Below are 27,606 nucleotides of genomic sequence, written 5' to 3'. Positions count from 1 at the left end.
CCAGTTAAAGTTTCTCCGAACAAGATTAACTTGGAAATAATAATAATAATAATTTTTTTCTTAAAAAGAGTAGAAGGAAAAATGGTAAAGTACCTCCTTCCTGTCAGCCAAGAGGGAGAGAAATGTTCCCACACCGATCTCATTAAGATGATGAAAATAATGAGTGTGAATCTCCTCGTAGAAGAGGGTATAAATGTATCCCACATTAGCCCTTTATCATGCCTTATAATACTGCATTTATTCTCAGCTGTGTCTGATGCGATGGTTTTTTTTTTGTTACAATATTACAGTTTTAACTCCAAGTTTTACCTCCAGAGTCATCATAGTCAGTCAGTCGATGGAGGTTTATTGAGTGTGGATGATAACAGGGGAGGAAGATCTGTTAATGGCAACTGAAATACATTTCAATCAAGATAGACAGAATTTATTCTCCGTCGTTTGTTCTAATCATAGATTTAAATGCAGACAAATAGAGGTAGCTATTTTATTCAGTTTATAATTTATTTCCTAGAGTTCCTTAAACTGGAGTCAAACATTCTAGTCAATTAGAAATAGAATCTAGGCACTATAAAAATCACATTTCCTAGACAATTATGGAGAATAACCATGAACCAACATGAACTGATTAAAAATAGGTTTGTGGCTTATTCTAAGTATTAGTGTATCTAGTACAAAAACTGCCAAATAATTATATTATCTTTAAATAAATTTTGCAATATTGACTGAATTTTGAAATATTGCCTACCAGTAAGAAAGATATATATATATATATATGTTTCGTTGTTATTGCCTCCTAGCTCATTCCTTAATAATAAAGGCTTAAATTATTTACATATCCATCTTCTTGGGGATTTAAAGCATTTTATAGAGATGATTTTTGTAAAGACCAATATATCTAATAAAACTACACTATAATTCTGCCACTTCCACTGCAAACCATATGTCTCATCTCAATTCATACAATGAAGAATAACATTTTTCATATTCTAATGGTAACTCAATTCATGATCAAAGTCTTTGCTAATTTGAAAAGGGGTATAATAATTTCAGAGTAAGTAAGTACAAATTTAGTACTACATCTTTTCTTATTTATATGATTTAAAAGTATAAAAAGTGAGCAGTAATAAATAGTGAAGCCCTATTACCTAGTTTCTCTAAACACTGGGCTTTCTATGCACTTTGGAGATTTGGGGGGTATATAGGTTTGCCACAGTTGTCATTAAATCAATATGGATCAATATGGCTGATTCACACTATTTTGTAAGCTCAGTGAAAATATACTTTTGAAATTAGGCACACTGGAAACTAGGATTTGCTCTTAAAGATTCTTCCTTTTCTATGGAAAAACTAAAAGTGTGATTCTGAGGTCAAAAAGCACTTTTTTTGCTCTTTTAAAAATATAATTTACTGTGAGATCTTCCACACTCTTTTATTATTTGTTGAAACAAATGGTTTATTTTTGCACCTTGTATCTTGAGAAAAGCCGCGTGTATCCCTTCCAACTATCAAAAAAAAGGTGATAAAAAACAACAAAAAAAAGTACATACTGCTTAAATTTCTGGTACCAAAATGAACATGGACTTATTATGTCCAGTAAGCAATTTCACTTCTCACTGTAACCCTTTATGATGGGTACTCTGGTTAAAAAACAATTGTGAAATGCCTCATTTAAGAAGCCTTTATGACTTTATCAGACTACTGATCTGACTTTTAAGATAATAGGATGGGAATGCAGATAGTCTGGATTTGTAAATAATCCAACTATACAGATATTGGCAACCATCACTTCCTGCTATATCCCCACTCATTAAAGTCCTCATCCTTTCTCAATTCTGGAGCCATCTTGCTTCTAATTATGCTTTAGTGACCATAGCTATAGAAGCTTCTCTGTCAGAACTTGGCCTTCATCTTCTCCCCATTCCACAAATCTCCCTTCCCATCAGCCATAGGGCCTTACGGCGCAGGGCAACATAGATTCCATAATAAAATGCTTTTTGAGTTCCAAAAGACAACCTGTTTCCAAGTTCAGTTTTTACCATGAACTTAAAATTGTGGCTAAACTCTCAGGTTAAGAAATATAAGACCCAGAGGAACTGAGAATGAAAGAAAAATAAAGCATTCAAACCAAACAGTTTGTGCCAAGATTTTCATGAATACCCGTGAAGACATGAAGTTCTATTTTCCTGGATGAGAGGGATGTAGAATACAGTACTTTTGTAATCCAAGAGGCTTTATTTATATTTTTAAAAAATAGCAAAAAAACCTAGTTTGACATTGAGTCTACTTAGCTTTGGCTTTGAACCTGAAAAAAAAATGAACTCAAATCAGAGATTGTATAGTAATGGATTAAATCATGAGGTTCTCCTTGAACATTTCCACTAATTTTACTATCTAATACTTAATACCACAGACCAATTACAGTATGTTCTCAATGGAGTCATTAATGCATTACTGAGGGGCTATTTACAAAATAAGTAATCTATCATCTTTAATTAAAATCAAATTTTTTTTTCCAAATAGCTGTGGGTATCACTGATTTCTGATATTATTTAGTCTCCAAACTTGCTAGTGGAAAGCAGAAGAAAAGATATTTGCATATATCAGATATATGTATTATTACCTTATTTAAGCTTTAAGACTATAAAAATGATATTAAGGTCCAATGTAGGAAACAGCATATGGTCAAATGCAAAATCATTGGTATATACCGTGTATACTATATAGTGTGATATGCTATATCTTAATGCTTATTTATAGTATATATCAATGGTAAATTATAATGGTCATAAGGAGCTTCTTTTATGATCGTGAAGGTAAATTGAAAGGGAGAAGAATAAGACTTCTGGCATTTCTGTAACTAGCTATGAAAAGTAACTAGTTGGACCAATTATCTTCATCCTTTAAAATGAATTTTTCTCCCTCTGTCAACCTTGACAGACCCCAAAGTCCTGTTGTTTCTATTCTTCTAAGACTGAAAGGAAAGTGGAGCTTAATTCAGTATGTAAGTGTATTTCAGACATAGAAGTATTCACTTAAGAATGTAAAGATCATCTATTAGTTTTAAAGTGTAGTGCTTTATAAAAGGAGAAAGCTATGAGGTTATCTAGATCTAGATCTAGATCTAAAGATTATTGGAAAGAGGCAAGGAAGGAATAACATCTAGCCCGATTTTTTTACTTCATCAAGGCACTCCACCACACACTTGGAACATACCCATAGGGGAGAAAGCATTCATTATTCACTCTCACCCTTTTTAAAAATACTCAGAGCCCTTTTTTCCTGTTGAAGAATTGGAGTCAGTATGTACTTGATTATTTCGGATAAGGCAACATTAGATCATTATTCAGCATGATTACTTATGGCTTTAATTTGCATTGTATGCAAAGTATAGAAAAATAAAACCAGACTTCATTATTAAGAACATATGCAACAACATGGAAGCACATGTAGGCACTTCAAATTAAAGAACACTAAGGGTCAAGCCAAAAACTCAATTAAAGAATGAAATCTTTAAGAAATCTAACATTCTTTTTTTTAACTTACACTAAATGGACTGGACCTGTGAATGCACTGTATAGGGAATACTCAGAGAGGAAACTCTGCCAGTATATACTAGCAACAGCTCTATAACTTGTAGTCATAAGGAGTAGCCTGGGACAATTAATGGACAGCAGCATATCTAGCTTGCTAAATAGTGCTTTAAAAGACTGGATTGTTAGTCCCTAAATTTTGGCTGCCTTGATTAGCTGCCCTCCCATGGTTTCAGTCTGGATAAGGACCACCTAAAGATGGGTCTTGAACTTAGGTTAGTTTGACTCAGAAGCAAGGTTTCTAATCTAGTGTGCCAGGCTGCCTTTGAAACTGCCATACTTCATTTGGGTCCAAGGTTCTATTTAAAGCAAAATACACTTTTTAGCTTTCCCTGTTTCTTTTTTTAAAATTTGTTTCTTAAAAAAATTTTTTTTATCATTGACTCTTCTTCCCTTCGAAGGCTTCCTTTTCAGTCATTCCTTGCTTGGTTTGATGGTGGATGGGGTGTTTCAGGAGGTATGAAGGCTTGCCTAGTCCTTTTCAGGGTTGTTCATCTACCTTTAGTGTCCACCTGTCACCCAACTTCTATCTGTGGTTCCAAAAGGCTGTAGCATGTATAGTAGTCAGACCTCAGTAAAACTGTCTCCGCAGTTGGGAGGTAGGTTGAGGGTAGCCCACAAGCCTCAAACCCAATGGTGAGTCAGGGGGATGTCTGCCCCACGCATGTGAAGACTTCTCCCAGAAAAATGGGCAGCTGAAAACAATTTGTTTCAATGGCCATGAAGGTGACTGAAGCAGGCACTGTGGAAGACATAGAATTAGGCCAGACAACAAAGGTGCCAAGATCTTCCAAAGCATCCTGGGGCATCACCAGTAATCCTGTCTTTGGTTTTGTCCAGGGGTTGGCAACCTTTTTGGCTGTGAGAGCCATAATCGCCACATTTTTTAAAATGTAATTTCCTGAGAGCCGTACAATGCTCACAGTGCGCGCTCCTGTAACAGCGCCTGAAAAAAAATTGACTTTATGGCTCCTGCAGAAAGAGCCATATCTGGCCCTCAGAAGAGCCAGACATGGCTCAAGAACCATATGCTGCCGACCCCTGGTCTTGTCACTGGACTTTGACGACTCTGGAATAAGAAGTAAGGCTTGACTAGTTCTTGAGCCAGTCAGGACATCACCTTGTGATGTCACTGGTTCTCTTCAACAGCAATAGCTTGGTTTAAATGTGAGAAGAGGTTACTCTTTTATTTTTTTTAAACCCTTATCTTCTGTCTTAGAATCAATACAAAGTAGCCATTCCAAGGTAGAAGAGTGGTAAGGGCTAGGGAATGGGAGTCAAGTGACTTGCCCAGGGTTATATGCACAGAGTCACTTAGCTGTTCCCCACCACCCCATCTTTTTTTTCCTCTTTTTTTAAAACCTGTATCTTCTGTCTTAGTATCACTTCTAAGACAGAAAAGGGACAAAGGCTAGGCAACTGAAGTTAAGTGACTTGCCCAGGGTCACACAGTTAGGAAGTATCTGAGGTCAGGTTTAAACCCAAGTCCTCCCAGCTCCAGGCCTGGCATTCTATTGACCGAACTACCTAGTAGTCCCTGAGAAGTGTTTACTCTCAAAGCTTTCCATCTTTACTCTAGCTGATGACTTACAGATATTTCATTCTCTGAGTGTTAGTTTTCTGTTACCAGAGGAAAATTAAAGATGTGGCATACATACAGTCAGTTCACAGACTTACCTTGGGGAAAGACTAACAATCTATGTACCCAATTCTTGGTATAATTTCAGTATTTGGTGCTCATATTTTCTATCACAAATGTCCTGATTAGTTACCCATATAGAACCATAGTTGATAACTTCAGTGTATTATTTCATGAGTCTTGTGATTTTAGATCATTATTGTAAGTTAAGTCTTGCAAGATTTTGCAAGAAGCCATGCCTGTGGGCACAGTTTGCAGGTGGACACTTGGAATCTTGGGAGAGTCCTGATGCCATCCTGGGGCATGAGACCATCATCAATTGGGCTGTGCCCTATATAAGGGAGGCAGAGACTGGACCCTTTGGTTGAGGTAAAGCAAAAGTCCTTGATGACAAAGGAGCTTTAAACTTTCCTTAGGTATAAACAGAAAATCAGATAGCTCAACTAAACTTCCTGTAGAATTCCCCCAACCAATCACAGTGTGTTTCTTCCTAGCCTCTTGGCACCAAGTGATGTTTCAATAAATGATAACTAAATCTATAATATCAGAATAACAATGATAAATTGGTAACACATCTGACTAATGAAGTTACTGATGGTAGTAAAGCTTAACTTCAAGGAGTAAGGTTGAAACCTCCTCTGGCCCTTCAACTTGCCCTAAGACTTCTTTGAGGCTGACCTGCTGCCAGGTCAAACCAACAAAAGGTCAGTAGCTAGATTGACTTTTAAAAACAAGGCTTTTACTGGTGTAAATCAAAACAAAGGGGTAACAGGTAGGAGGGAAGAGGGTTATTAGGAAACCCTAAATGTAGTTTGATCCTAGTTACATGTGCTATATCTAACAGCTTTAGAATGGTGACAGCTGAACTAATCAGGCCCACTGGCCCAGGCAGGCCACTGGTTGATCTGGCCTGCTTTGGTGAGGCACTGCTTACTTGAAGACAAATTAGATGGTAGCTTGAGTAATTAATGCTCAACTGCTGGCCCAGGGCTGACAAGCCCTGAGCCAGATGAAGAATAAATAGTTGAAATGTATTTTGTTGCTTCAGAGATTGTTGGGTTTGACAATGAATTGTTGCTATTTGTCAGCTAAGTTAGATAAATCCTACCTAAGTTATCTAATCCCACGATCCTCCTTCCTCCACCCTGGATCCTAGGCTCCAGAATGAGTCAAAGGGTCCAGTCTCTGCTTCCCTTATCTAGGGCACAGCCCAATCGACGATTGGTCTCATGCCCCAGGATGGCATCAGGACTCTCCCAAGATTCCAAGTGTCCAACTGCAAACTGTGCCCACAGGCATGGCTTCTTGCAAAATCTTGCAAAACTTAATTTACAATATTTAGTATAGGAAGCTAAATTTATCCCAATCATCCTCCTTTACTTGTGGTTTTTAGAAGATTAAAAAAAACACTTTTGTGAGCTAACTTATCACATGAGGTATAATCACAACTACTTTACTCTTATCCCTATCTTTTACCACACAAATCTGCAAAGGTCTGATTGTTCTAATCACATCCTATTTTATCTTTTAAGGACATTTAAAATCATTTATAGAATTTAAATGGAGGTTTGGAGAAAGAGGAAGGAAATAAGCATTTATATAGTGCCTACTATGTGTCAGGTACTGTGCTACCTGGTTTACAAATGTTATCTCATTCTATTTTCATAACAATCCTTCAAGGTAGTGTGTGAAGGAAATTATTTAGGGGTTGTTGATCCAAGTATGTAGTCTAACCCTGGTCTCCATGAGTGTCAGTGTCAATGTGCAATCTTGCCACAAAGGGAGGAGTTAGTGGGGTTTAAAAAAGACAAGTATGGGAAGGAGAGAGCTCTTTTTTACTTCTATTCCTGAACAGACTGACTAGTATTTGACCAGGTAAAGTGTAGCATGGAGGGGTCCCTGATCTTCTTACCTTAAGTTAGAAAGGCTGAATACACACACACACACTCTCACACTCACTTACTCTCTCTCTCTCTCTCTCTCTCTCTCTCTCTCTCTCTCTCTCTCTCTCTCTCTCTCTCTCTCTCTCTCTCTCTCTCTCCCCTTCTCCCTCTCNATTTGAACACAGGTCTTCCTGACTCTAGGCTCTGTGCTCTATTCATCGGGTCGCCTAGATGCTACTTTCTCAAGATGGAGATATAGTATGCCCTAGCAACCACTATGGCCAACAATGAGGGAGTTTTAAGTGAGTCCAGAAAGGCAAAAAAAGCATAGAGAAGCTCACTGGCCTTAGAAGCAAAGACAAGTGCCAGCACATTCCTGAGTAAGATTTACTTTGAATTTGTTCTCCAGTAAAAAAGAGGATGAAAACTATATACCTGATTTCTTTGTCCTGCTCATTTCTGGCATTTTTGACTGTAGTCACATACCACTTTAAAAGCAGAGCAAGAGAGTTGTAGCACAAAGTCCAGTTGTAGCACAAGCAAGGGAATGCCCTATAGCACCATTTGAGTCTGACAGCCATCCCAGTGCTTCACTGGGACATATTTAGGTAGGTTAATGCATGGGAGAATGCAGCTTAGCAGCACTCCACCACAGTACAAAAAGGTATGATCTATCTTGTTCACATTATGCATCGACCCATTGAAAGTCTCTTTCCCTGGGTTGGCAAAATTCTCTACATAGGGAGACATCTACTGTAGGGAAGAGTCATAATAGTATGTAAGACATGTGAAGTGCTATAGAAATTAAACTAAAAATTCAATTGAATGGGAGCAGGGTGCCAATAACTTGGGGTTTACAGAGATAATAACTGAGGCAGCTATTATGTAGGCTCAAGAGGTACCCATCTACCAATAAGCAATGAGTATCTTTTCTAGTCACTGTCGCTGAGAGGTTCCATGGTATCAGTTAGAACCACTTGAAAGGACTGAATCAAACTTTCATGTGGTATAGATTTTTTTTCCTTGTTAAACACCATTTGTGCCAATAGTTAGGTTTAGTTGTATATGAACTGGTGTCAGGAAAGACACTGTGACTGGTAATCTTATCGGATCCTCCTTTTCTGGCTTTCAGGTAAAGGATATTTCAGAGGAAAACCCCAAAACAACAATGATGGTGATGACAGCTAGCATTTATGTAGTGCTTATTATATGCTAGGAATTGTACCAGGCACTTTATAAATGTTATCTTGTTTGATTCTCACAACGCCAGAAAGTAGGTGTCATTGTTATCACCATTTTGCAGTTGGTAAAATTGAGGCTAATAGAGGCTAAGTGACTTAATCAAGGTCACATAAATAGTGTCTGAAGGTGGATTTGAACTCAGATTTTTCTGATTCTTGCACAGTGTTCTATCCACTGTGCCATCGAGCTACCCCGTGTGAGTCTGCAACTAGTAGACATATGTAAGAAGAACTTGCTTATGAGAAGTTCTGCCCCCAAAGTCTGGGTCCTCTCCATGAATTTTTATGTCTTCTCTGTGACAGAAGCTCAGGAACTAGCATGAGGGAAATGAGAAAACCAGGATTTGGAGGGAGAGGAGTAGCTAATTTTTATCTCTTAGCTTGAAGAGATCAAAATTAATCTAAATCGTTAAATTTGTACATATTAGCTGTTGGTTAGCATTGGTTCCCCTACTATTTAGGGACTTTAGAGATTATAAGGCTTCCCCAACTGTACCACTAAACAAGAACACATGGGGAAGAGAACACGACTCATTCATAGGTGATCTTTTCATAGCTGGCCTTTTGAAATCACTTTACCCCCTCCTCCCAAGGACCTCACAGCCATTTATAGATTTGTTTCCAACATATCTGTGCTATACAACCTGATGTTATTCATAATTACAAAAAAATACAACCCAAGTTTAAAACCTGGTAAATTATAAACAAATCACATATTAAAGAGATAGCCTAATGGCTAGATAAAAGACATCCTTTTGGGATCTGTCTCTGACATATACTGTGTGACCATGGGTAAGACAAAGAACATTTTCTAAGTGGCAGATGAGTTGCTAACGTGCCTCACTGGAGAAACAGAAATCTTTTAAATGTCAAATGGATAATACATCTTAACTACATCTTGTGTTAAAACAACAAAACCCTGCTTAAAACCTGAATAACTTACTACATATTCATAATATTTAGAACTAATTTCTCCTCATAATGCTGTTTTCCCTTACATTATGTTTTATCTGAACCAATTAATCATGTGAGTTTTCTACTTCAGTGGTCCATCATGACATAAAGATGACCTTGAATTGTTAAATGCTGTATAAGAAGACTGCAAATAGGGGCAGGTTCCATCAAGCTGAGAAGGCTCCACTATCCCAGTGATGAACAGAGTCTATCACTCAAAGGTCAGCCTAAATATATATACGGGGCTCATCAGCTAATTAGCTTTTTAGTTATGGTTACTCACAAAACACATTAGGTTGGCAATCAGCATTAGACAACATGGGTATTTCAAAGGAGAGTGGTACAATGCAAAGTATATTGGGGTTGAAGTCAGAAGCATTGGGTTAAAATTCCATCTGCATCAGTTACTACCTTTTTTGTAACGTTAGACAAATCATTTAATCTCTCATAGTATATTTATACATCATTAAAATGAAAGGATTGCATCACATCATGTCAAAGGTCCCTGCCAGCTCTAGATACATGATCCTATGCTGTTAGGTGGGATGTACCTTCATAATCAAATACTATATAGTACAGTGATGGTAAGTCTTTTAGAGAGGTGGCTGATGTCCTTAGGTGTGTGTGGAGAGCAGGAGGGGAACAGCTCAACCCCTTGTCCTTCTGGCTTTCTAGTAATGAACTCTGGTGAACTCTGTGCTGGGACAATGGCATGTATGCCCACAGAGAGGGCTCTGAGTATCCCCTCTGGCACACATGCCATAGGTTCACCACCAAGGCTATTGGGCAGTTAGGTGGTGCAGTGGATAGAATTCTGGGTCTGAAGTTAGGAAGACTGTCTTTCTGAATTCAAATCTGCTCTCACACATTTACCAATTATATGACCTTGGACAAGTCACTTGATTCTCTTTGCCTTAGTTTCATCATCTGGAAAATAAGCTGCAGAAAAAAAAATGGTAAACCGCTTCAATATCTTTGCCAAGCAGACTCCACAGGATCACAAAGAGTCAGCCATGATTGAAATGACTGAAGACAAGATATAGCACAAAGAATCTTTGGCTTGGAGTCAAGAAAGTCCGAGTTCAAATCCTGTATTAGATATTTACTAGCTATGAGATGTTAGACAAGTCGCTTAACTACTTTCAGCTTCAGTTTCCCAAACTATAAAACAGGCATAATAATAACACCACCAGCAGCCTTCTTAGGGTTGTTGTGAGGATCCAATAAGATATATAAAACCTTAAAGCGCTGTATCAATTCTAGATCATCATCATCATCATCATCATCATCATCCTTTGTAAATATAGAATTCCATGTATTTTAGCACAATACCAGTAGAATTTAAATAGTTTTGTTTTTAAGAAAGTAATTTTTGTTGGCTTTGCTTTTAACTAAAAATTTATTTGGAAGAAGAAAATGAATTGGTAGAGAAGGTATTAGAGAAGAAATCATTAAGGTGTTTTTTTTTTCTTTTGGCAATGGGTGGGTGATGATACTGAAAAAGCCTAAGGCATAAAGAGAGTAAAATTCAATACAGTTCTACTTTAGCATTGGTTGGGCATATGGTTCTTGGTGTCCTTCTTTATCAGCATTTGTATAAAAAAGTGAGAAAATATAATTTTGAACATTTTCACCTTTTCTGCCAGAACCATAAAATAAAAATAATAACTAAAATAACACTTTTTATAAAAACCAGAAAGCTGCTTACAAGCTGCCACAAGTGTGAACTATATTTTTTTGCTGGTGTGATTTAAAGCTATTGATAGGTCCCTTAATGTAAAAAATAGAAATTTACAATGAAAACTTAAACTGACCTTCAATTTCTTCAGACCATAACTACATCTTACTCATTCTTACTCAATAAGAAAGCCAAGGGATAAAGGCAAGTTACATAGACATGCACGTGTTTTCTACATTTATATTCCTTCTAAAGTTACACTTTTCAAATCAGACCTTGAACTTAAATGGTATTCAAAAATACTAAGAGCCTCTGATAAAGCCTACAGGATGACACCTGAGGCTTCTCTTAATACCTAGTCATTAATTTATTTATTCAGGAATCATTAACTCTTTGCCTACTGTGTGCAGAACATTGAATGAATAGCTGTCCATCACTATAGCTTAACATCATCTTTTTGCTTTCCATTCCTTTCAATAAGTGCTATTTGCCCACATTAAACCATATCATGTAATCCGCACACCTCATTTTCCATCTTCCTCTTTTTGGCTAATGGGATCCTTCCATGAGTAGCCATCCCTTCACAGAATCCATTGTGTTAGTATGCGTTTGCTTTCTTGAAAACATGGAATGAATGAAAGGGACATGAGACTGAAGGCAAGATGGACCATTAATACAACCTGGAGGGAGGAGGTTGATGAAACACAGTGGTATAACTCTTTTAATCATAGCCCAGGGGAAAAAAAAAAACCAAGTCTGTCTTTCTACACAAAAGAAGCATGTGGACGGCAGGAAAAGAATAGGGAAAGAGAGGCATGTTGGCTCACAAAATCTGTCTTTGATTCTCTCTGGGAGAAGAGGGTTGATAGCAACTGTCCTCCAAATGAGAAAGAAAACAAATTTATTTTATGAGTAACAGTTAAATACCCATCAGGCAATTAAAGTGCTTTCTAAAGGCATTTTGGGAACACAGGATGCTTGAAGATTAGCCATTCCTTCATAATTCAAGTTCATTGTTCCTCTAAGTAAAATATGTGGCTCCCTTTAGTTATTCTCTCACGAATTATACTTTAAAGGCAAAAGGACATTTTTGATAATGCACAGCTTAAACTTTTCATTAAACTACCAAATTTAAATTCTACCTTTTTGTGCACTCTGACATTTTTGTCTGGCATTTTCATTAATTTTGCGACATACATAAATGTAGCTGAAATGTTAACTGATCAATACTTTGTCTCTCTCGTGTAGCACTAGAGCTCTGTTCCCCAAGGACCACACAGCAGAACAGAAATTAAATGTGTAAAATATCAAATGTTAATGTTAAACACAGCGGCACTTACAGTATAACGACGGAAAAGGCTAAAACAATTCCAAATGGACAGATGGTACCACAAATTATCTACAATCACATTTAAAGATTAAAGTTTGTCCTGTAAAATAATTCTTTGACGCACACTGAAGTGTGTCCTTTTACTGATAGCTCAGTTGTCCAATTATTTCTATGCTCATTATAGTGAGAGATGACAGTCCTGGAAAGAGGAGAGACTATGTATTTTTTTCCCATGTTGCACCCACTGACATCCACAAGAACACAAATGTCTGGTCAAGAGCCTGATGAAAATTAGGCCCAATTTAGGACACGTTTCCACAGCTACAATAGGCTAGTCCAAAAGAAGAGCCCTCTCTCTTCTGCACTATCACAATTTCGTGGTATAATTTTTGATGATCAATAATGATATTAACATATATTTAAAAAAGATATCAAAATGGTGCTAAAACATTATTCATAGCCTCCACAAAAAAAAAAACAAGGAAATTCATGGCAAAGGATTCTGTTTTATTTTACTTTTTGCATCCCATCCAATCCAACCTGCAACTATTAGCCCACACTGATTCTCCTCTACACAGAACAGGTGGTGGTAAAGAAATTTTATATTTCATCATATTTTCACTTAATACAATTGGGGAACATGCCAGTAATTTTCCATTTTGTTTTCATTCATAGTAAAAATGGGAAAGGGAGATTAAAAGTATATGGAAATTGGAAACATTTCTCAGGGAAATTCTCTGATCTTGGACCTCAAACTAGTTAAGGTAATAGTATAAATGTGTTTTGAGAGGTAACAGCAATACTTTTGGAAAAATAGTACAAGTGGAAGCAACGTAATTATAATAGACTTGTAATGCCACTAAAGGGGACAATGGGAACAATGTGTCCTTTTAAAAATGGTGTACTATTCATATACTTCTTTTAATGGAAAGCAACTTCCCTTCAAGGTTCAATAACTTTTTTTTTTAAGTCCCTGGTTACAAAGGTATAAAAAGTTTCATTTTTACTTATCCACATTACTTGCAACAAGAGAGTTTAAAAAAGATAATCTGAAAGGGCCAGTTTCTTTTGTTGAATCGTTACAGCATTTATAACATAAAACAATTATTTTAAGAAGAAAAAACCAAACAATTCTGGAGTCCAACAACAGCTTGTGTTGTCAGATTTCAACCTGATGGTCTTAAAAAGATCTGATTGACAGACCATTGAAAACATCATTATGAATAGAAAACACCAAGTTGTAAGTTATGATGTATTAATTGTTTGATAATAAACTGTAGGCTTATCATCAAACAATATCTGTAGATGGACATCAATATCTATTTTTGTGGAAACCTTTTCTTTCTAAAATGTAAGATACATTCTGCCACCTTTTTTAAACAGATGATATTGAACATAATTTAATCTTTCTTAATTACTCAAAATCATCATTGTGATCAATCTGTTTTTTATTTTTTTTCTGTTCCCTCTCTTGTTGCCAGTTAAAAATTTTCCCATTGTCATCAAAAATGACCTCATTCTATCTTCCTCTTATTTTTTGCCAGGAATCTACTCTTCTCTGAGAATGCAGATGACCAAATAGTTTTAGGAATAACATGAAAAATAAGATTCAATAAATTAATGGATGAATAAGGGTCTACATTCTTGACTTTAGAGGAGGGTCTTTGTGATAGTTATTTGGGCATAAAGATACAAAATTTCATAAGATCATAGATTGAGAGTTGGAAGAGACCTTAATGATACTCTAATTCCACCATCTCATTTAATAGAAGAGGAACAGTGGCCTAGAAAATGTGATATGCCCCTATCTACAAAAATAGGAAGTAGAGTCAGAATTTGAACCCAAATCCTTTGACTGCAAATTCAGCACCCTTTCCATAATGCCATGCTGACTTTACTTTCATCTGCATTAGGGCATGGGGCTGTGTTCTAAGGGATTGAATTTACATGAAAAGGATTCCCTAAGAAATAGGTTCTTCTTGTACGACTAAAAAAAGTAACATTTGATTAGCTTCCAATGAGATCAGTTAAGAAACAACACCTTAGGGGTGTCTTAACAGTCTCATGGGAGTCCCCTACAAGATTCTGCATGCAGGCTCTTAATGAGAGTTTAGAAATCTGGCTGCTATTTTGAACTCTCTTTATCTGAGAGAGAACTCTGTGCGCCAGTTGCAAAGCTTACTTATGAAACAAAAAATAAAGCTCACTTGAGAAATCACAGTGTTCAGAATTACCTTAATAATTGCTAGACAAATGGCTTAGGAGTAGTTGTGTTTTGTGTAGTTGTATCATTCATAATCATTTTTCTGTTCTCTCTTACAAGGAGTGAATCAAAGATGGAAGCCACAGTGTTGCAGACTGATATTTGCTCATGAATCACAGGTCTCTAGGAGAACCACGAGTGATGACAGCAAGTATTCAACAAACAAACAAACAAACAAATAAAAAAGTCATTCTCTATTTCTCAAATTACCACTCACCCCTCCCAGAAAGAGGCAAACTTCAGCTAGTGTTTTGTCTTCTCCAACTCTCACCAACCTGGCTAGTGCAATGCTACTATTATTGAAAAGCCTCTGCAGAAAGTAACAACACCATGCTTGTTTGTTAGATTAAACTATTTTAGCTCCCACAGAATCTGCTATGTTAAAACTTCATGATGACAGCAGTCGCTTTCCTTATGGCGGTAGAAATATGTCAATGGGAAAAAGGCAACCTCACTTTCTGGTAACTTGCAACACAAAGGGAGATACCCTTTGTTCCAAGGGCCCAGACATTAAAGAAAGTTCTATACAAAGACTGGGGAACAGACTACAAATTACTAAAAAAGATGTGCCCACATTAATTTGAATGGTAATACTAACATTTCCATTTGTTACTATAATTAGATAAATTTTCAAGGACGACCCTAATAAAACCCGTAGTCTACCAAATCAGGAATTCAAGAACATGGAAGTACTTTCATTTATGTCATCACCAACATGAAAATATAATTTAGGGATTTTAAAAAGGAGTGGTACATTTAAACTTTAAAATCTGCCTCATTCACAAATCGTGAATAAACACAAAGAACATTCCTCTCCCAAGTCCCACTTAAAGCAGGGGGGCAGGCATCCTGGATCTAGGATTCTCTGGCTCTGTGACAGTTTTCATCAGCTCTTTTTAAGTAACTGAAGTAAAAGACTATAGGATGGACACTTTTAGGGGAGCTATTCTGATCTATTACATCCTCTCTTGCTGTTTTTTTTAAACCTGACACTTCAGAAATAATAACATTTCTCTTAAATAGGTCACATCAATTTCCCATTGATTCACATTTTTTTTCAAATCACAAAAATAGCATTCCCAGTGGTGTTATACTCTTTTTTTAAAAGGCAAATAATAGAAAGAAATAAAATCAAAACATAGATTGTCAGATTTATTAAAAATCTTAGCACTGAGGGCTTCTCTTTGCTATGCTATTGCACACTGGAATTGTGCAATATGGACAGTATATCTTTTTTTACTTTATTTGTCACTCAGATAATGAAAAAAGTTGCTAAGATGTCTTATTTCTGGATTTTTGAGTGAGGGGCAAGCATTCTTGGGCTCAGATATAACACCATCCATCGGGTTCTGGCCCACAAAAAAATTTCCTGGCCAAGTCTTAAAGATAGGTATTTTAAAATGGCAACACTGACATGACTGTCAGTATGGTCGTAGGACCATGTAGCTATTATTGCCAAATGCAGTGAATAACCATGAAAAGCAGTCCAGTGTGATCATACCACGAAAGCAGCGAGACTCCTTGGGGGTGAATCCCAATCGAAGCAACTGTTAACGTAGTAGGCAGCATTTACCAGTACCATGACACAGCGCTTCATCCGAATAAAGTTTCTGAGCAGCAGCTGTGAGGAAGATGGAAAAAGTGTCAGAATTAACCAGGCTTCCACCTAATCCTCCTCCAGCTCATTTTGCTTGAAAAAATGAATGGGAAAAGTGAGTCAACTAAAAGGACATGCAAGTGGCTTTGCTTACATGTCAAAAGAAAAGATGTCAAAACCAAGTTTTTAAAAAATAAATTGTTACACAGAATTATAATAATCAAATATGCTGACAATCCCTATTTGGATGTTAGGGAACTAATAGGGTCAAATCAACTCCCAGAAGTAAAATTCTCTACTAAAGCACTATTTGATATAGAAAAAGATGAAACTTATCATTTAAAATACTAAATAAGTTTTAAGATTGTTGTATTACCAGTAAGAGATTTTACAGTGAAATGCATTATTTTGAGATTTCTCTCTGAGGACCTAATACAAAAAAAACTTGCAAATTATATCTCTAACAAACCCATATACAATTTTGCACCTCTATATTTGAATAGTTTTTTTTTCTGATATGCCTTGAACTATAATTCTGATCACTGCAAATCTAACCAGTATATTATAAAGTAATTTTCTCACTCAGTTGAAAAATTAGGGAAAGAGATATTCTCTTTTAATTGTCTGAAAGAACACCTTCTCCCCCAAACCATTACATAGGGGAGTGAATCATTTCCTTTCAGCTCTATTTTAACACTGTCATAAAATACAATTGTGAGAAATATAGCTTGCTGAATCATAGGAAATATTTGTAATGACAGAACTACATCAATCATTCAGTTTAGCTCTGCAGGTTAATTTTTTAAGTGCCTTTTCCTCTAAATTAAAGTATATTCTAATGTCAATCTGATATGTCTAAGACTTGAAGTAGCTGGTAAAATTTACTGTGATCGTCATTTACAAATGGATCCATGTATGCTGAGTTTATTTCAGTTTGTGTACTAACAGGTTTTGAAAAAGAGCTCATAATCTCGATTAAATAAGACATTTTTGGATTGTTTTTACTGTCTGGCCCTACTGATAGACTCTCTAAGAAGTGGTTTTGCTCTAATTCTGAGTGCAACATGCAGACTCTAAAATGAAATAAGAAAATGCATTTATAATTGATCCATTATTTTTATGCTTTGAATCATATCAGAAAACATGGTGGCTCATTATCATTCAAACTGATTGGTTTCCTGGCATCCAAAAAAGGACTGAAAATGTTGAAAAGCACAGATTCATTTTAAAAAATTAACAGATAAAACAAAAAATAGACCTAGCAAAATTTTATAGCCAAACTAAAAATAATTCATTTGAATGCAAACATTTTAAAAATAGGATGTAATTGCAATTTCCCCCTTCATTTTAATTTGGTAATAGACCTATTTTAAAATAACAAGCACTTTCCTCATCTGATGAAAAATCTAAATTATTGTACTCAGTGGCCTTAGCTAAAGAACTGAATGTATTTGCTTTGAAAGTGACATCACAGTTAAAACCTGATTAACAGCAAGATGACAACCTTCTTACCCATAAAAAGATGGAGTTGTCACTCATCAGGTTTAAAAGGAAAAAAAAAAAAACTTTTACTAGGTGCAATTTACATACACCTGCATTGCACCTGTGGATGGATTGTACATACATATGAACTCAATTTGGGGCATATTCATTTACATTTTTCGTGGAAACCAAAAAATGCGTTTTATGTTAAAATGATCATTTTCCCCCCTACAACATCTGAACACATATTAGGAATGTACAGTACCCCCCCTCCCCCCCACACACACCTCCCACTGGTTTTCCCTGGAATTTTCTGCAGGACTCCCAACATTTCCACATGAGTCAATGATCTGAATCTATTTTCCCCCAACTCCAAAGTTTATTTGAAATAATTTTGCAAAGATTTCTCTGATCATAACAGGTTTTCCTGACGGGTTTAATCTTTTTTATTTATTTTTTGTTTTGTTTTTACCTGTTTAGAGAGTCTGTTTTCCTCTTCAATGTACTTCTGCTCTTTGGGAATTAATGTTCGGATGCTGGCTTTCACCTATATATCAAAATATGTGTCTATGTTATGGATTTTTCTGTTACTAGTGTATACTAGTTACATATAGTTAGTTCCGTTTGCCATAATCCCCCAAGTTTCAAACTCCTGGCTGCCATGCTCATAAAATATAAATGTCTAAAGTTCCCCATGCATGAGCTTCAATCTGTTACATAAGCAGCACCAGGGGCTGCTGCTGCTCCGCCAGCCTCAGCAGCAGCAGCAGCAGCAGCAGCAGCAGCAGCAGCAGCAGCAGCAGCAGCAGCAGCAGCGGCCCCCAGCCGGCTGGCTGGCCCGCGCTGCCGCCGCTGCCGCCACCACCGCCGCTGCTGCGCCACCGCATAGTAATAGGAAGAGTGGGTGTGCCATGCAGAGGCAGAGGAGTATTCTCCAGTATACATCAAGGTTTAGAGAAAATGAAGAATGACAGAAATTCTCTACAAATCAGGAACAAAAGCTTTCATGAAACTGAACTCTTTAGCAGTACAAAAAAGCCAAAGTTAAGACTTACAGCATTAAAAATCACATCTATTTCAAGATAGATGACCCCCTTTGTTGGCCCTGTCAGCTGCTTGTTTTTCAAGACGTAGGCTTTCTGTTCACCATTTTGAATCTGCGGGAAAAGGACATGACAGCCGTCTGTCTCGCGGTCTCCACTGAATACACTCCCTCACTGACCTTTGACCCCCAGCTGCTGAAACTGACAGAGAACCCAAAACAACTGTGGCAATTCTGACAAGTACCTGTTCATTACCAGGATCAAGTCTGTCAGGAAAAATTAACTATCATGGGATTCAACATGGCCGTGAACTGAGTATGTTAAAATTTTTAGTGTTCTTATTACAGACCTTGGTTGAGAAATGACAGACACGGGGCTGAGGGTTCCCCCCCCTTTTTTTTCCTTGAGCAAAAGCAATCACAGCACAGGGTGTCAGGTAGATGAGACTTACAGTCAGCAATGGTATTGCAACTTTGCCCAGGAAGTCAGCACTTCGATCCCGATCTTCATCATAAACCGTCACTTCAAGTACTGAATGGATATCTTTAATATTGCTATATTTAAAATGAACATAGGCAGAAAAAAATGCCTTCATTAGTGGTTAACAAGGACAAAAAGGGGTTTTGAAAAGTCAGCTGTCCCCCACTGATTTTCTATGTTGGTGTGTATACACAGAAAAGGGAGAGAAGACACCATGTAAACCAGAATCTCCCATCATGCATCTGAATAGGCTGCAATTCATGAGTCGGTTACCAGGGAATGTCCACCATCTTTAAGGAGCCAAAACAGAATTTTTTCTGAAGTTATCCAACTGATCAATGATCAGAATAAGTTATTTTAAAGATCATCACTAAAGGACTAACTAAAGGAATAACACTGCTCCCCAAACAGTTTTCCTGTCTTCCCATTTCCTCTCACTGCCTATGTTATTCCCTCCTACTACTCAGCCTTGGGGCACAAACTCCAATAAGTTTGATGGCTTATGAAATGAATATACTTGCCAATTAATGCCTGCAAAATTTACGGTACAGTTAAATAACATAAGGATTGCTCTTAATACTAAAAGATTCTTTTCGGTTAAATGTCTTTTTCAAACTGAAAATCTAAATTCAATATAAAACAGGAAACTCTTCCTGCAAAAGCAGGAAGGACAAAACATTTCTTGTATAGCTACAATAGTGTCCTGGGATTTAGAAACTAAGTAGTGTTCCATTATGCTCTGCAGATGACATATGTTGTAAGAGACTGTGTGAGCTCCTCATATTTTTGTTTTTGGAAAAATAAAACCAAATTGTTGACAGCACTTATTCTTTGATCAAACTGCTTACCAAGAAAACATGAATTAAGGGAAAACAAAAATGAATATATTCATTAGAGAAAAATCACAACCACATGTGAGAAGAGGCTTTATCAGGGGACAATCAATTAATGGATCTGATAATAATCAAACCAATTCATACAATTATGCATGCCAGAGACAAACACTCTCCACAACCATCTTAAAAGTGCTGCTTTCCAGACTAGCCTTTGGTCTCATAAAAATGTGGAATTCCTAAAGCTTTAGCTACAAACTCTGAGGAGATACAAGAAAACAAATTAATGAAGAATTTGGCATGTTTCTTCATTGACACAGACTGAAACCATGACAAAAACCTCATGAACAGGACAACTGTTGAGAGAGTTTTCTTTTGTTTAGACTTCATTACTGAGCCCCCAATATGAAAAGGGTAGAGCTGTAAGGATGCTACAGAATATCCAGGGTATTCTGGGTTTGATTCTAAAGATTTAAAAGTTTTAAAACAATAGGGAAATTAATCAAAGGATGTTTAGGGGCGAAGGACAATACTTAATATTCTTATTGTGCTAAAAAGAAAGACTAAAACTAGAGCATCTGCAGGGTTCTTGATTGAGTTTTTTTTTCTTTTTCTGATTTTAGTAACAGAACAAATAGGGCTTTGTCTGCCTTGGTGTCAATGCAACTGGAGAAAATTTCAATAGCAAGGATAAAAGAAGTAATAATATAGTGATTCATTTAAGGGGAGAAAACCCCCGAGTTGAATTTCATTTTTTTAAAAATCATATGCAAATACCAAGTGATGAAAACCTATGTCCTCTTTCCTATTAAGAAGGAACAGACTTTTCTTACAGGATACTGTCTTTGGAAGTCAATTTAGTCAAATGGAAGACCCAATGAAAAGAGGGCTTGGGGGAAAATCTTACAATTTGAAACATATTTTCCCAAATATATTCAACTATTCAAAGAAGTAGGCAAACTTACAATGTAAAGACTTTGTTCCATTCAGGGTTGAGATTTTTGTAGACAGTGTGTGTCAGTAATCTATCATTGTTCAGTTCTACTACGCAAAACGGGTCACTTTTACCTGCAAGGAAAGATTGGGATTACAGATGAAAAGGGTTAGTATAAAAATGACTAGCTGACATAGTGAAAATCTTTAGCTGTTGGCTCCTATCCCATGGAATGAGTTCTTAAGGACTAAGAAGTCAACATGACTTTTATTTTATTGTTGCTGTTTAGATATAATTAGATGATATAACAATCATTTTGATTCACTGGAAATTTAGAAACAGAGAAAATGGTGAGCAAATTATATAGTTAGGCTTTTAATTTAGATTTTATTTTTTACAAAAATAACAACACAAATGCCAGTTATATGGGGAAAGGTTATTCTTTGTCAATCACTAAATATTTATTATTTCTAGAATGATCATTTAAAAAGTATTTTGTCCTCATGAATAATACTTTAGATTCATTTGATCAATAATTAATGAAGCAAAAATTTCTAAACAAATTCATTAGAAGAAAACTGCAATGCCATATAATAATTATACATACATATACACACTCATACACATTTCTAGGTCTTTATGTCTTGTCTAAGGGTTGTTTTAACTCTGTTCTCTCATTGTATTTCTACAGGACAGTAAACCAGAGAAATTCTGCCACATGAAATGTAGCCTTGACAACTAATATGCATGTTAAAGAGCAGTAAATTTGTCTGTCTACCCAGGGCAAAGGGTTTGAAAATTCTGGACTGCCTATAGTGACTCTGTCAAAGTAGGATTTAGCTCATTCAGCAATTATTTTCCATGATGTCATCAATATTTTTGTAATGTAATGTCATGTATTATAAGAACCCACAAATTCAAAGGCTCCATGGGGCAGCATTAATGATATTAGTACGGCATGTAATTTGTTTGATACCTTATACAAATGACAATGAAATCAATATTTAGACAAAGCTGTGCAGAGGTCATATCTTCTAAACTACAATATTGATTTAGACTACATAAGAGGTTAATGTGCATATTATTAACTTTAATGATAAAGAATAATTGTTTTAAATGCATTGTGAATTGCAGTCACAGTGGTTTACATTTCTGTGAAAGCTTAAATATCATCAAAGCTTTTCAATTAAATTTTAATAGGAATGAATTCATTATTACTGAAAGAAAAGCAATGCATAACAGTACAAAGCTATATGTACCTTGAATGGGCCAATTCTTCAAAGAAACTATATAAACTTATTCTCCACTTTCATTTATTTTTTCATTTTGAAACATAGAAAAGGGCGAAAATGCATGTTTGCTAGTTCAGTGGTCTCCATATACTCTAAGAAAAATAATTTATTAAGGATTATGCTTTGTGTCTTTAAGGCCTATTTTTCCTATTTCTGCAATCTTTTTATGTACATACCAAGGGCATGTTTGATGAAGATATAAGAAGGGAATAAATAGGCTTTTGCAAGTGATATTCAACAGCAAATAAAATCTTTACAGTCATACAATTGACTGGAAAGACTATACAATAAAAAGGTCCCACTGTGTTTATTGTTTTTGACTATAAGAAAACATTTGGTTTGGCATAACAAAACACACTTTAATAGCTTGTTCTAATAAGGTATCTTTCATGTGTATGTCAAAATCATGCAAGTTCTCTTGAAGGAGGTAAGTACAGAAATATGTATTAATAAACGGGAGGTACGACAGTAGCAGTGGAAAGGATGCTGACTGGTTTGAAGTCATAAGATTTGGGTTCAAATTATGGCTTTGCCAATCAGAGAAGTTGACCCTACACAGATCATTAACTTCTCTGAGCCTCAGTTTCTTGATCTGCAAAATGAGGGACTTGATCTGGATGACCTCAAAGAATTGGTCTTGATCTGAGTTTGCGACCCTATAAAAGGGAGTAATTGACTTGCCCAAGGAGTTTGCTGTTATCCCGAAAGATATACAACAGATGGTGAGGTCCTCCAGACATTCCTATTTGAAGACGACATTATGCATATTGAATCAAGCCTTGGAAGACCGACACCAAGCCAACAGTCATTTGAAACACCTAGGCTGTCTACTCAGGAAGAACCAAGTAAATGAGGAATTTCTACATTCCAGTCCAAGACATGAAATATTCCATAAATTTGGTTCATCAGGATAGATATATTGACAAAAGATAAGCTGGGCCAGAAATGAGAAGATAGAAGGGAGGGGTCTGCTTTGACTTTGTCCTTTAATGACGTCCTCCTCTAACCCTGAGTTGTTTTTGCTCTTTAAAAAAAAACCTTTTAAAAAAAAAACTTATCCTTTTGCTGAGACTGAATGTCTGCAAAGACTGAAAGTACTAGGTAATGTTGCAAAGGAAAAAGGAGAGAGACACATGGTGGGCATAAGTAGATTGCAACTCATCAAATAAAAATTGCTCTGGAGAAGTGGCATAAAGGATGTTATCAGTGAAACTAGAACATGAGGTGGGCATGCCATGTTTCTGTGTGTTACTAGAAGTCATACTATGAGAGATTACATTTAAAACAGCAACAAAAAAGAATGCCACATTCATTAAATAAAGAACAATATCACAATGGATTATATCATAGAGTGCTAAGTGTTTCAATTATTTCTCATGAAATTTAGGTGCCAAGATCATGAAAACAAAACATGAAGCTCAAAGCTCGGACATTTAACTCCAAATTCCCTTTTCAGCCTAACTGTGTAGAACTCTCTCTCATTCCAGGAAAGAAGGATACTGTACTTGTGACTCCCAAAACATGTCTCCAAATGATCCACCTTCTAACCTTTGTTCACATAGTTCTTTAAGCTTGGAATGCTTTCCTCCTATATTTGGAATTGAAAGCTTTCAAGGTCTAGTTCTAATGCCACCTATTCCATGAAGCTCTTCTTGATCCCCGCCCCCCAAATTCTCAGCAGGAAGTGATCTCTTTCCTACCATGAACCCTTGTAAAACCTTTCATCCATCTGGTATTAGTTTAACACATTCTGTTTTAGATTATAATTATTTATGCACACGTCTTAGCCCTCTTCCTAAACAGTAAACTCCCCAAGGGGAGAGATCATTTAGCTATATTTTTTAGTTTCCTCAAATCTTAGCCAAATATTATTCTATTATATGATAGTTATTTAAACATTTTTTGAATGAGTGAATGCATTTCTCAGACAGTTCCACATTTCCCCAAAACTGAATGAAGAGATACTGCTTAAAGGCAGGTATTGTTTTTCTTTATTCTTTCTATTTTTTGTCCTTACATGCCCAGGTTTTCCATATCATAAGAAACATTTGTTGAAATGATTTTCTAGAGCCCTTCATAACTTAGCCCCCTCCTACCTTTCCAGTCTCCTTTTACCTTACTCCTCAACTCTTTGATCCAGGGACACTGGCCTCCTGGCCATTCTATGAACTAGACACTTTCTCTCATTACCTGGCATTTGTTCTGGTTGTCACCCAAAACTGGAATGCTCTTCCTTTTCTATTCTGACTACTGACTTCCCTTGCTTCCTTTAAATCCCAGTAAAATCTTATCTTTTACTGGGAGCCTTTCTAAAACCCTCTTAATTCTAGTGTCTTCCCTCTTCATCATTTCCTTTTTATCCTCTATATAGTTTACATTGTATATATTTGTTTACATGTTTCCCCCATTAGACTATAAGCTCTTTGAGGGCAGGGGCTGTCTTTTTCTTCTTTTTGCATCCCCAGAACTTAGCACAAAGGTAGAGCACAAAGCTATGTAGGTCTTTACTACTGACTTTTATTGCCTCCTTTACATTTGTTTTATTTCATTTCAAAGTTAGAATTTACCCCTTTTACCAACTAACTGTTGAAGCTCAAGGACAAAATAATGATGAGCAATGGATTCAGAAATAAAATATATGTGACTTCCTGAATGCAAGAGAATAATGCTTTAAGTTGTGTGTTTGCAGTGTAAAGAACACTGGACTTGGCAGTAAAGGCCTTTACATTCAAATCTCAGTTCTGTAACTTATTTTCTATATCACCTTAAGCAAGTCACTCTCCTTGGCCTCAATTTGCTCATCTATTAAATAGGGGAATTGGATTAAATAGCCTCTAAAATAGTTTCTAACATCAATCTAGGATTCTATGAACCTAATTTTATTTGCAATAGTAGTATTCATTTCCTGAATTTGATCAATGGAACTTTCCAAAATTTACTTCATTCATTTCTCTGATTAGATCACAATGCAAGAAGGTCTAGATTGTATTTAGCTGTTAGCTGATATATTTTTATTATAAAAATTCTCCTTCAGAATAACAAACTCATTTGTATTTGTCGAGGCTTTTTAGGGACTTAACCCATAAAGAATTAAATATCCCGAAGAGATTAAAGTTAGGCGGAAATGACCTAATTATACAAAAATTATAGGAGATCTTTTTGTAGTGGCAAAGAACTGGAAACTGAGAGAATGTCTATCACCTGGAGAATGGCTGAACAAGTTGTGGTGTACAATTAATAAGAATGATAAATAAGATGGTCACAAAAAACCTGGAAAGACATATTGAATGATGCAAAATGAAGTGACTAGAATACTAACAGTAATAATGTATGATGATCAACTGTGAATGCCTTTATTATTAGCAATATAAAGATCCAAGACAACTCCAAGAGAATCGATGAAAAAAGCTATCCACTGTCATAGAAGGGACCAATGGATTCTGAATGCAGATTGAAGCATATCATTCACTTCATTTCCTATATGAAGTGATATGTCTTCTTTTACAATATGATGAATGTGGAAATATGTATTGTATGATGACATATATACAATCTATGTAATACAACCAGCCATCTTGGGGTAGGGGTAGGGATAGAAGGAGGGGAAAAAACATGGATTGCAAAATGTCAGGAAACAATTATTTAAAATTATATTGGCAACTGGAAAAATTTTTAAAGAATTTTTAAAAAAGTCATACAACCACATATAGATCATGTGGAAGATAGACTACACTTTTGTTTTGATGGAGGGAAGGGTTATTTAGTTAATGATGCCTTAGTAATAGTGATGTTATATTAATAAATTACTGAACAAATCATTCCTTTCAATAGTTATGAAAATATTAAACTGTTTAAAAAAACCGCTCTCCCACATAGCAGTTTAAGCATCATCTTAAACCACTGCCTATCCATTTTCCTTAGTCAATGACACTAGAATTCAACATTCCTGATGCATAAGAGGAATCCCAGAGAGAGTACTTGTCATGTCATAAGTGGCCAATAGAAAACATTTTCTTTACTACTTGTAAGCACCATAGTTCTTGAAAGCTCAAAATATATTATAGTAGAAAATAAAAAATACCATTTTCTAAATATTTAGGTTAAAAAAAGATAATAGAAATAATGCAAATTATTCTGAATTACCGTCCATAGTGTTTCTTAATGTGTGCTGATTTTCCCAATGTAAAATCTAAAATTTTCACTAGAATCAATAGAATGGAACAGTAAAAAAAAAGCACTAGACTTGAAATCAAATGCCCTGAATTTTAATCTTTGCTCTGATACTAACCAGCTTTGTGAAAACCTCTCTGAGTCTCAGTTTCTTCCTCTGTAAAACTGGGATAATAATGTTTTTACTTCACAGGTTCTTGTGAAAAACTACTTTGTAAACTATAAAATGTTTTGAAATTGAGTCATTTTATTATTATTATTTATAGCAATAGTATCAATTCAGATAGGAACTGAGGGTCCTGGTGGGCTGCATATTGATATAGGAAAACACCAATATCTCTGTTTTGCTATATTTCTATTTATTTTATTAAATATTTCCAAATTACACCTTAATCTGGCTTAACTGCCCTCAGGAACATGGTGGACCACAATGAGCCACATGTTCAGGACCTCTGGCTGGCAGTGTGGTACAGAGGAAAAAGAATTGGCCTTAAAGCCAGAAGGACTCGAGTCCCCATGCTACCTCTAACCTCTGTATAGGCAGTGTGATTCTAGGCAACTGTTTAGTGTCAGTCAATAAGCATTTATTAAGCACCTACATGTGAGGTACTGTCTAAGTGCTAACAGTTTCTTCCCCTTTCAAGGAGCTCATAGTCTAACGTGGGAAATAACAGGCAAACAGAAATGGACAAATAATGCTATATTCATGATAAATAGAAAATAAAAGGAAATAGGAAAAAATTAGTGTTTTAAGATTACAAATTGCAGGGATAGTGTCAACCTGCTTTTATGAAATTTCCTTATCTAAGAATTATCTGTACTGATGAAATCACAATTCTAGAGTCTAGTCCTAAAGAACTCAATTCTGAACAGTGACATAAATCACTTAATCCTTAAACTTTAGACACTTATTATTCTTGTACAGTTACATTAATCCTTAGCTTTAGGCACTATTCTCATCAATGTCTTTAGTTGTGACTATATAGGACCACTGAACCAAATACATGAAAGACTTTTGGTGAATGAATTTACATAACAGCAAAATGTTTTCATTTGCAAATGAATTTTTTGAGGGAGGTATACGCATTCATTGAAAATGACCCTGGATTATATGAAGTCTTGGGGATGGTTCATTGGAATTTTATACTTAATAGAAGTATTTCATTTGTCTTGAAATATATTTTATATGTATTGTTT

The 27,606-nt window shown here is 35.9% G+C and overlaps 1 protein-coding gene across 4 annotated transcripts in view; it reads right to left on the bottom strand.

The window, feature by feature from the left end:
* The window catches only part of MCTP1 (multiple C2 and transmembrane domain containing 1), a 721,791-nt gene that overhangs the window by 191,044 nt on the left and 503,141 nt on the right, over window positions 1–27,606 (bottom strand). For all 4 annotated transcript variants that reach the window (XM_044662743.1, XM_044662754.1, XM_044662765.1 and 1 more), the window contains 5 exons: window positions 20,979–21,081; window positions 19,152–19,254; window positions 18,713–18,814; window positions 18,130–18,204; window positions 16,080–16,199 (listed from right to left, as the gene is read on the bottom strand). In XM_044662743.1, the coding sequence (XP_044518678.1) occupies window positions 16,080–16,199; window positions 18,130–18,204; window positions 18,713–18,814; window positions 19,152–19,254; window positions 20,979–21,081 (503 nt within the window). The remainder of the gene's footprint in view (window positions 1–16,079; window positions 16,200–18,129; window positions 18,205–18,712; window positions 18,815–19,151; window positions 19,255–20,978; window positions 21,082–27,606) is intronic.

Source organism: Gracilinanus agilis, chromosome 1 (genome assembly GCF_016433145.1).
Source record: "Gracilinanus agilis isolate LMUSP501 chromosome 1, AgileGrace, whole genome shotgun sequence".
In the NCBI taxonomy this organism is placed as follows: domain Eukaryota; kingdom Metazoa; phylum Chordata; class Mammalia; order Didelphimorphia; family Didelphidae; genus Gracilinanus; species Gracilinanus agilis.
The sequence above is the reverse complement of the archived record's forward strand: the minus strand, read 5'-3'. Positions and strand labels throughout refer to the sequence as shown.